Genomic DNA, 10,413 nt, shown 5'->3' with positions numbered 1-10,413 from the left:
AATAACTAGTGCTGCAGGTGCACAACAACTAGTGCTGTGGGTGCACTATAACTAGTGCTGTGGGTGCACAATAACTAGTGCTGTGGGTGCACAATAACTAGTGCTGTGGGTGTACTATAACTAGTGCTGTGGGTGCACAATAATTAGTGCTGTGGGTGCACAATAACTAGTGCTGTGGGTGCACAATAACTAGTGCTGCAGGTGCACAATAACTAGTGCTGTGGGTGCACAATAACTAGTGCTGTGGGTGCACAATAACTAGTGCTGTGGGTGCACAATAACTAGTGCTGTGGGTGCACAGTAACTAGTGCTGTGGGTGCACAATAACTAGTGCTGTGGGTGCACAATAACTAGTGCTGTGGGTGCACAATAACTAGTGCTGCAGGTGCACAATAACTAGTGCTGTGGGTGCACAATAACTAGTGCTGTGGGTGCACAATAACTAGTGCTGTGGGTGCACAATAATTAGTGCTGTGGGTGCACAATAACTAGTGCTGTGGGTGCACAATAACTAGTGCTGTGGGTGCACAATAATTAGTGCTGCAGGTGCACAATAACTAGTGCTGTGGTGCACAACAATTGGTTCTGTGGGTAAACAATAATTAGTGCTGTGGGTGCACAATAACTAGTGCTGTAAGTGCACAATAATTAGTGCTGTGGGTGCACAATAATTAGTGCTGTGGCGCACAATAACTAGTACTGTGGGTGCAAAATAATCAGTGCTGCAGGTGCACAATAACTAGTGCTGTGTTGCACAATAACTAGTGCTGTGTTGCACAATAACTAGTGCTGTGGGTGCACAATAACTAGTGCTGTGTTGCACAATAACTAGTGCTGTGTTGCACAATAACTAGTGCTGTGGGTGCACAATAACCAGTGCTGTGGGTGCACAATAACTAGTGCTGTGTTGCACAATAACTAGTGCTGTGGGTGCACAATAACCAGTGCTGCAGGTGCACAATAACTAGTGCTGTGGTGCACAACAATTGGTGCTGTGGGTAAACAATAATTAGTGCTGTGGGTGCACAATAAACGCTCAGCCGGCCCTCTTACATATAACGTGCAAAACACTAACCACAACAAGCATTACAGAAGCAGGAACAGTTTACCATAGTCGGCCTCGAGAGCTTCCAGGCGGCCGCTGGTACTTGAGACACGGCTGGTCCTTGGAGGTCTGGCTCCTCGGTAGTTTGGTGTCACTGTGTCGTGCTGGACGGTCACCAGCGGTCACAGGGCAGGAGAGGTCACAGGGCAGGAGAGGTCACAGGGCAGGAGAGGTCACAGGTCAGGAGAGGTCACAGGGCAGGAGAGGTCACAGGTCAGGAGAGGTCACAGGGCAGGAGAGGTCACAGGGCAGGAGAGGTCACAGGACAGGAGAGGTCACAGGGCAGGAGAGGTCACAGGTCAGGAGAGGCCACAGGGAAGGAGAGGTCACAGGACAGGAGAGGTCACAGGGCAGGAGAGGTCACAGGGCAGGAGAGGTCACAATGCAGGAGAGGTCACAGGGCAGGAGAGGTCACAGGGCAGGAGAGATCACAGGTCAGGAGAGGTCACAGGGCAGGAGAGGTCACAGGTCAGGAGAGGCCACAGGGCAGGAGAGGTCACAGGTCAGGAGAGGCCACAGGGCAGGAGAGGTCACAGGGCAGGAGAGGTCACAGGGCAGGAGAGGTCACAGGTCAGGAGAGGTCACAGGGCAGGAGAGGTCACAGGGCAGGAGAGGTCACAGGTCAGGAGAGGACACAGGTCAGAAGAGGTCACAGGTCAGGAGAGGTCACAGGTTAGGAGAGGTCACAGGTCAGGAGAGGTCACAGGGCAGGAGAGGTCACAGGTCAGGAGAGGTCACAGGGCAGGAGAGGTCACAGGGCAGGAGAGGTCACAGGGCAGGAGAGGTCACAGGACAGGAGAGGTCACAGGACAGGAGAGGTCACAGGTCAGGAGAGGTCACAGGGCAGGAGAGGTCACAGGTCAGGAGAGGTCACAGGGCAGGAGAGGTCACAGGACAGGAGAGGTCACAGGGCAGGAGAGGTCACAGGTCAGGAGAGGTCACAGGGCAGGAGAGGTCACAGGTCAGGAGAGGTCACAGGGCAGGAGAGGTCACAGAGCAGGAGAGGTCACAGGGCAGGAGAGGTCACAGGGCAGGAGAGGTCACAGGTCAGGAGAGGCCACAGGGCAGGAGAGGTCACAGGTCAGGAGAGGTCACAGGGCAGGAGAGGTCACAGGTCAGGAGAGGCCACAGGGCAGGAGAGGTCACAGGGCAGGAGATGTCACAGGTCAGGAGAGGTCACAGGTCAGGAGAGGTCACAGGGCAGGAGAGGTCACAGGGCAGGAGAGGTCACAGGGCAGGAGAGGTCACAGGTCAGGAGAGGTCACAGGGCAGGAGAGGTCACAGGGCAGGAGAGGTCACAGGGCAGGAGAGGTCACAGGTCAGGAGAGGTCACAGGGCAGGAGAGGTCACAGGTCAGGAGAGGCCACAGGGCAGGAGAGGTCACAGGTCAGGAGAGGTCACAGGGCAGGAGAGGTCACAGGTCAGGAGAGGTCACAGGGCAGGAGAGGTCACAGGGCAGGAGATGTCACAGGTCAGGAGAGGTCACAGGTCAGGAGAGGTCACAGGGCAGGAGAGGTCACAGGGCAGGAGAGGTCACAGGGCAGGAGAGGTCACAGGTCAGGAGAGGTCACAGGTCAGGAGAGGTCACAGGTCAGGAGAGGTCACAGGGCAGGAGAGGTCACAGAGCAGGAGAGGTCACAGGTCAGGAGAGGTCACAGGGCAGGAGAGGTCACAGGGCAGGAGAGGTCACAGGTCAGGAGAGGTCACAGGTCAGGAGAGGTCACAGGTCAGGAGAGGTCACAGGTCAGGAGAGGTCACAGGTCAGGAGAGGTCACAGGGCAGGAGAGGTCACAGGTCAGGAGAGGTCACAGGTCAGGAGAGGTCACAGGGCAGGAGAGGTCACAGGTCAGGAGAGGTCACAGGGCAGGAGAGGTCACAGGTCAGGAGAGGTCACAGGTCAGGAGAGGTCACAGGGCAGGAGAGGTCACAGGTCAGGAGAGGTCACAGGTCAGGAGAGGTCACAGGGCAGGAGAGGTCACAGGTCAGGAGAGGTCACAGGTCAGGAGAGGTCACAGGGCAGGAGAGGTCACAAGTCAGGAGAGGTCACAGGGCAGGAGAGGTCACAGGGCAGGAGAGGTCACAGGGCAGGAGAGGTCACAGGGCAGGAGAGGTCACAGGGCAGGAGAGGTCACAGGTCAGGAGAGGTCACAGGTCAGGAGAGGTCACAGGGCAGGAGAGGTCACAGGGCAGGAGAGGTCACAGGGCAGGAGAGGTCACAGGGCAGGAGAGGTCACAGGTCAGGAGAGGTCACAGGTCAGGAGAGGTCACAGGTCAGGAGAGGTCACAGGTCAGGAGAGGTCACAGGGCAGGAGAGGTCACAGGTCAGGAGAGGTCACAGGTCAGGAGAGGTCACAGGTCAGGAGAGGTCACAGGTCAGGAGAGGTCACAGGTCAGGAAAGGTCACAGGTCAGGAGAGGTCACAGGTCAGGAGAGGTCACAGGTCAGGAGAGGTCACAGGTCAGGAGAGGTCACAGGTCAGGAGAGGTCACAGGTCAGGAGAGGTCACAGGTCAGGAGAGGTCACAGGTCAGGAGAGGTCACAGGTCAGGAGAGGTCACAGGGCAGGAGAGGTCACAGGGCAGGAGAGGTCACAGGGCAAGAGAGGTCACAGGTCAGGAGAGGTCACAGGGCAGGAGAGGTCACAGGTCAGAAGAAATTGCACATTTCACTGTAAAGGAACAAGAATTAAAATTAAGAAATCAGCTCTAAAATAGATGTATTATTCAATAAAACATACAAAATAAATTAAATATTTATACAAAATCAATTAAAAATATTATTACAAATTAAAATATTTATACAAAATAAAGAACAAATATGTAAACAAAATAAAATACAAATATTTATATAAAATAATTGATAATTCACATACAATTCACCTTGAATTTTGATTGTTAGTTACTGGAAAACAATGTCTGCTGACTGAGGAATACTGTGTCTGCTGACTGAGGAATACTGTGTCTGCTGGCTGAGGAATACTGTGTCTGCTGGCTGAGGAATACTGTGTCTGCTGACTGACGAATACTGTGTCTGCTGACTGACGAATACTGTGTCTGCTGACTGACGAATACTGTGTCTGCTGGCTGACGAATACTGTGTCTGCTGACTGACGAATACTGTGTCTGCTGACTGACGAATACTGTGTCTGCTGGCTGAGGAATACTGTGTCTGCTGACTGACGAATACTGTGTCTGCTGACTGACAAATACTGTGTCTGCTGACTGACGAATACTGTGTCTGCTGACTGACGAATACTGTGTCTGCTGCCTGAGGAATACTGTGTCTGCTGACTGACGAATACTGTGTCTGCTGACTGACGAATAATGTGTCTGCTGACTGACGAATACTGTGTCTGTTGGCTGAGGAATACTGTGTCTGCTGACTGAGGAATACTGTGTCTGCTGACTGACGAATACTGTGTCTGCTGACTGACGAATACTGTGTCTGCTGACTGACGAATACTGTGTCTGCTGACTGAGGAATACTGTGTCTGCTGACTGACGAATACTGTGTCTGCTGACTGAGGAATAATGTGTCTGCTGACTGACTAATACTGTGTCTGCTGACTGACGAATACTGTGTCTGCTGGCTGAGGAATACTGTGTCTGCTGACTGAGGAATACTGTGTCTGCTGGCTGAGGAATACTGTGTCTGCTGACTGACGAATACTGTGTCGGCTGACTGAGGAATACTGTGTCTGCTTGTTGAGGAATTCTGTGTCTGCTGACTGACGAATATTGTGTCTGCTGACTGACGAATACTGTGTCTGTTGACTGAGGAATACTGTGTCTGCTGTCTGAGGAATACTGTGTCTGCTGACTGAGGAATTTTGTGTCCGCTGACTGAGGAATACTGTGTCTGCTGACTGAGGAATACTGTGTCTGCTTGCTGAGGAATACTGTGTCTGCTGACTGAGGAATACTGTTTCTGCTGACTGAGGAATAATCTGTCTGCTGACTGAGGAATACTGTGTCTGCTGGCTGAGGAATACTGTGTCTGCTGGCTGACGAATACTGTGTCTGCTAACTGAGGAATACTGTGTCTGCTGACTGAGGAATACTGTGTCTGCTGACTGAGGAATACTGTGTCTGCTGACTGAGGAATACTGTGTCTGCTGACTGAGGAATACTGTGTCTGCTGACTGAGGAATACTGTGCCTGCTGGCTGACGAATACTGTGTCTGCTGACTGAGGAATACTGTGTCTGCTGACTGAGGAATACTGTGTCTACTGACTGAGGAATACTGTGTCTGCTGGCTGACGAATACTGTGTCTGCTGGCTGAGGAATACTGTGTCTGCTGACTGAGGAATACTGTGTCTTCTGACTGAGGAATACTGTGTCTGCTGACTGAGGAATACTGTGTCTGCTGACTGAGGAGTACTGTGTCTGCTGACTGAAGAATACTGTGTCTGCTGACTGAGGAATACTGTGTCTGCTTGCTGAGGAATACTGGTCTGCTGACTGAGGAATATTGTGTCTGCTGACTGAGGAATACTGTGTCTGCTGACTGACGAATACTGTATCTGCTGACTGACGAATACTGTGTCTGCTGACTGAGGAATACTGTGTCTGCTGACTGAGGAATACTGTGTCTGCTGACTGAGGAATACTGTGTCTGCTGACTGAGGAATACTGTGTCTGCTGACTGAGGAATACTGTGTCTGCTGGCTGAGGAATACTGTATCTGCTGGCTGAGGAATACTGTATCTGCTGGCTGAGGAATACTGTGTCTGTTGGCTGAGGAATACTGTGTCTGCTGACTGAGGAATACTGTGTCTGCTGACTGAGGAATACTGTGTCTGCTGACTGAGGAATACTGTGTCTGCTGACTGAGGAATACTGTGTCTGCTGACTGACGAATACTGTGTCTGCTGACTGAGGAATACTGTGTCTGCTGACTGAGGAATACTGTGTCTGCTGACTGAGGAATACTGTGTCTGCTGACTGAGGAATACTGTGTCTGCTGACTGAGGAATACTGTGTCTGCTGACTGAGGAATACTGTGTCTGCTGGCTGAGGAATACTGTGTCTGCTGGCTTAGGAATACTGTGTCTGTTGGCTGAGGAATACTGTATCTGCTGTCTGAGGAATACTGTGTCTGCTGGCTGAGGAATACTGTGTCTGCTGACTGAGGAATACTGTGTCTGCTGACTGAGGAATACTGTGTCTGCTGACTGAGGAATACTGTGTCTGCTGACTGAGGAATACTGTGTCTGCTGGCTGAGGAATAATGAGTTGACTGACAACCTGAGAGCTGATGACTGACAACCTGAGGAATGATGACTGACAACCTGAGGAATGATGACTGAAAACATGAGGAATGATGACTGATAACCTGAGGAATGATGACTGATAACCTGAGGAATGATGACTGACAACCTGAGGAATGATGACTGAAAACATGAGGAATGATGACTGATAACCTGAGGAATGATGACTGAAAACATGAGGAATGATGACTGATAACCTGAGGAATGAAGACTGAAAACCTGAGGAATGATGACTGAAAACCTGAGGAATGATGACTGATAACCTGAGGAATGATGACTGACAACATGAGGAATGATGACTGATAACCTGAGGAATGATGACTGAAAACATGAGGAATGATGACTGATAACCTGAGGAATGATGACTGACAACCTGAGGAATGATGACTGATAACCTGAGGAATGATGACTGACAACATGAGGAATGAAGACTGAAAACCTGAGGAATGATGACAGATAACCTGAGGAATGATGACTGACAACCTGAGGAATGATGACTGATAACCTGAGGAATGATGACTGACAACTTGAGGAATGATGACTGATAACCTGAGGAATGAAGACTGAAAACCTGAGGAATGATGACAGATAACCTGAGGAATGATGACTGATAACCTGAGGAATGATGACTGACAACGTGAGGAATGATTTTTGACAACATGAGGAATGATGCCTGGATAAATTAATACCCTTGGCGGGGGGGGGGGGGGTCAGGGATGACGGCGGGTGAACAAGTGGGAGAACAGTTGAACAAACTGGTGACTGATGGCTCTGTAACAGTGTAACGCGTCCAGCAAGGAGAAGTGACAGGTATAACTGTTATAGGTTATAGGATGAATACGCCAGGAGTTGAAATGTTGAAGAACAGAGCATGTTGTTTGAGGGCCTCATACCTCATCACATATATGAGGTCCTCATAACAAGTATGAGGTCCTCATACCTCATAACAAGTATGAGGTCCTCATACCTCATCACATGTATGAGGTCCTCATACCTCATCACATGTATGAGGTCCTCATACCTCATCACATGTATGAGGTCCTCATACCTCATCACACGTATGAGGTCTTCATGCCTCATCACACGTATGAGGTCTTCATGCCTCATCACACGTATGAGGTCTTCATGCCTCATCACACGTATGAGGTCTTCATGCCTCATCACACGTATGAGGTCTTCATGCCTCATCACATGTATGAGGTCCTCATGCCTCATCACACGTATGAGGTCTTCATGCCTCATCACACGTATGAGGTCCTTCATGCCTCATCACACGTATGAGGTCTTCATGCCTCATCACACGTATGAGGTCTTCATGCCTCATCACACGTATGAGGTCTTCATGCCTCATCACACGTATGAGGTCTTCATGCCTCATCACACGTATGAGGTCTTCATGCCTCATCACACGTATGAGGTCTTCATGCCTCATCACACGTATGAGGTCTTCATGCCTCATCACATGTATGAGGTCTTCATGCCTCATCACACGTATGAGGTCTTCATGCCTCATCACACGTATGAGGTCTTCATGCCTCATCACACGTATGAGGTCTTCATGCCTCATCACACGTATGAGGTCTTCATGCCTCATCACACGTATGAGGTCTTCATGCCTCATCACATGTATGAGGTCTTCATGCCTCATCACACGTATGAGGTCTTCATGCCTCATCACACGTATGAGGTCTTCATGCCTCATCACACGTATGAGGTCTTCATGCCTCATCACATGTATGAGGTTTTCATGCCTCATCACATGGGGAGGACTCTTCAGGTTGGGTTGCCTTACGTTAGAGAGAGGAAGGTTAATGCGCCCGGGCCTCCTGAAAAAAATAGTGCATTGTGTGCGCGGCGTTTTGGGCTCTTGAGCGTAAACACCAAAAAGTGTGTAATCTTTTCACTCTCCTGACACCAATTCTCGAGCTACGTATTTCATTTTGGTATCAATGTGTTGGCAATAAAATTCTCTACAAGATCATATGTATAACATGCCACCAAAGCATTAGCTATCTCACCAGGAAATAAATAAAACGTAGATCACTCGCCGTGACGCCCAAACAGCAACAAAATGTTCATACTCTTTTGTTTGTTATCAGCTCCACATTAGTCCTACAGCGTTACATTTTATATCACTGAACTCGCAATAAAATTCCCTACACAGACATATGCATATAAATGTAGAATCATGATCGCGGCCCACACCAAGAGTGTGTGAAGTGGGCGATTACCCTCGTTGTGTCAACAACTCAATAGTCTCTCAACTAAGTAACAATACAATGCCGTTTTCCCAAATAGGCCACGTGCCTATTAGAGAAAACGGAAATTTAATGGCAAACATTTTTATACTAACCCCAAGTCGATCGAATAAGAATTGGATTTTATGTTTTTTTTTTTTTTACATCGCGCGGCTATTTACGACGCGGTTGTGAAACCCGTTAAGCAAGCCCGTCGTGTATTTACGACGCGGTTGCATTAAAGTTAAGTTAGGGTAGGATAGGTTGCGTATGGTTAGGTAAGTTTGTGATTATTGGGCTGGGTTGAGTAAGCTGAGGTTAGGCTTCATGGGTTGAGTTAGATGAGGTTAGGCTTCATGGGTTGAGTTAGATGAGGTTAGGCTTCATGGGTTGAGTTAGATGAGGTTAGGCTTCATGGGTTGAGTTAGATGAGGTTAGGCTTCATGGGTTGAGTACGACGCGGCTAGGTATTGAGAAGTTGGGTAAGACTGGGTTAGGTTTGGTTGTGTTGGGTAAGGCTATTGTAAGTTTTCCTACCCATTGCCTCAGTGTTATGAGTGATGCTACTGACCCAGGATGACCCCCAGAGGTCACGACCATCATCTATGCTGAGGACATTTTTAGCATTAAAGAAACCTCTGGTACGTGACCTCAAGTCGCTCTTAACAGACGTGAAGCACAATGTCTCAAGTTAGGCCGAGTTATCAGTATTGGAAGCGAAGAAATATAACACTTTGAATGGTAAGGAAGTGAGCCGTGGCCAGAGTACAGGTATCTGGGCATGTATGTTGTGTACACATGCCAGAGTACAAGTATCTGGGCATGTATGTTGTGTACACATGCCAGAGTACAAGTATCTGGGCATGTATGTTGTGTACACATGCCAGAGTACAAGTATCTGGGCATGTATGTTGTGTACACATGCCAGAGTACAAGTATCTGGGCATGTATGTTGTGTACACATGCCAGAGTACAAGTATCTGGGCATGTATGTTGGGTACACATGCCAGAGTACAGGTATCTGGCATGTATGTTGTGTACACATGCCAGAGTACAAGTATCTGGGCATGTATGTTGGGTACACATGCAGAGTACAGGTATCTGGGCATGTATTTGGTACCATGCCAAGTATCTGGCATGTATGTGGTACACATGCCAGAGTACAAGGTATCTGGGCATGTATGTTGGGTACACATGCCAGAGTACAAGTATCTGGGCATGTATGTTGGGTACACATGCCAGAGTACAAGTATCTGGGCATGTATGTTGGGTACACATGCCAGAGTACAGGTATCTGGGCATGTATGTTGGGTACACATGCCAGAGTACAAGTATCTGGGCATGTATGTTGTGGTACACATGCCAGAGTACAAGTATCTGGGCATGTATGTTGTGTAACACATGCCAGAGTACAAGTATCTGGGCATGTATGTGGGTACACATGCCAGAGTACAAGTATCTGGGCATGTATGTTGGTACACATGCCAGAGTACAAGTATCTGGGCATGTATGTTGGGTACACATGCCAGAGTACAGGTATCTGGGCATGTATGTTGGGTACACATGCCAGAGTACAAGTATCTGGGCATGTATGTTGGGTACACATGCCAGAGTACAAGTATCTGGGCATGTATGTTGTGTACACATGCCAGAGTACAAGTATCTGGGCATGTATGTTGTGTACACATGCCAGAGTACAAGTATCTGGGCATGTATGTTGTGTACACATGCCAGAGTACAAGTATCTGGGCATGTATGTTGGGTACACATGCCAGAGTACAAGTATCTGGGCATGTATGTT

The 10,413-nt window shown here is 49.0% G+C and overlaps 1 protein-coding gene across 1 annotated transcript; it reads right to left on the bottom strand.

Annotated features, from left to right (window-relative positions):
- Window positions 1–4,002: 4,002 nt before the first annotated feature.
- On the bottom strand, window positions 4,003–7,638 carry LOC138368886 (uncharacterized). Its single transcript, XM_069331601.1, has 2 exons — window positions 7,316–7,638; window positions 4,003–6,946 (listed from the first exon to the last, which is right to left on the bottom strand). The coding sequence occupies exons 1-2, from the start codon at window positions 7,636–7,638 to the stop codon at window positions 4,003–4,005; spliced, it is 3,267 nt and encodes a 1,088-aa protein (XP_069187702.1).
- Between the last annotated feature and the right edge of the window lie 2,775 nt (window positions 7,639–10,413).

This window comes from Procambarus clarkii, chromosome 26 (assembly GCF_040958095.1).
Source record: "Procambarus clarkii isolate CNS0578487 chromosome 26, FALCON_Pclarkii_2.0, whole genome shotgun sequence".
Taxonomy (NCBI): Eukaryota; Metazoa; Arthropoda; class Malacostraca; order Decapoda; family Cambaridae; genus Procambarus; species Procambarus clarkii.
The sequence above is the reverse complement of the archived record's forward strand: the minus strand, read 5'-3'. Positions and strand labels throughout refer to the sequence as shown.

Coding starts and splice junctions, on each gene's coding strand:
- LOC138368886 (XM_069331601.1), bottom strand. CDS start 7,638: ATGAAGGACCTCATACGTGTGATGAGGCATGAAGACCTCATACGTGTG. Junction 6,947..7,315: donor GACCTCATACTTGTTATGAG/GTATGAGGACCT, acceptor ATCATTCCTCAG/GTTTTCAGTCTTCATTCCTC.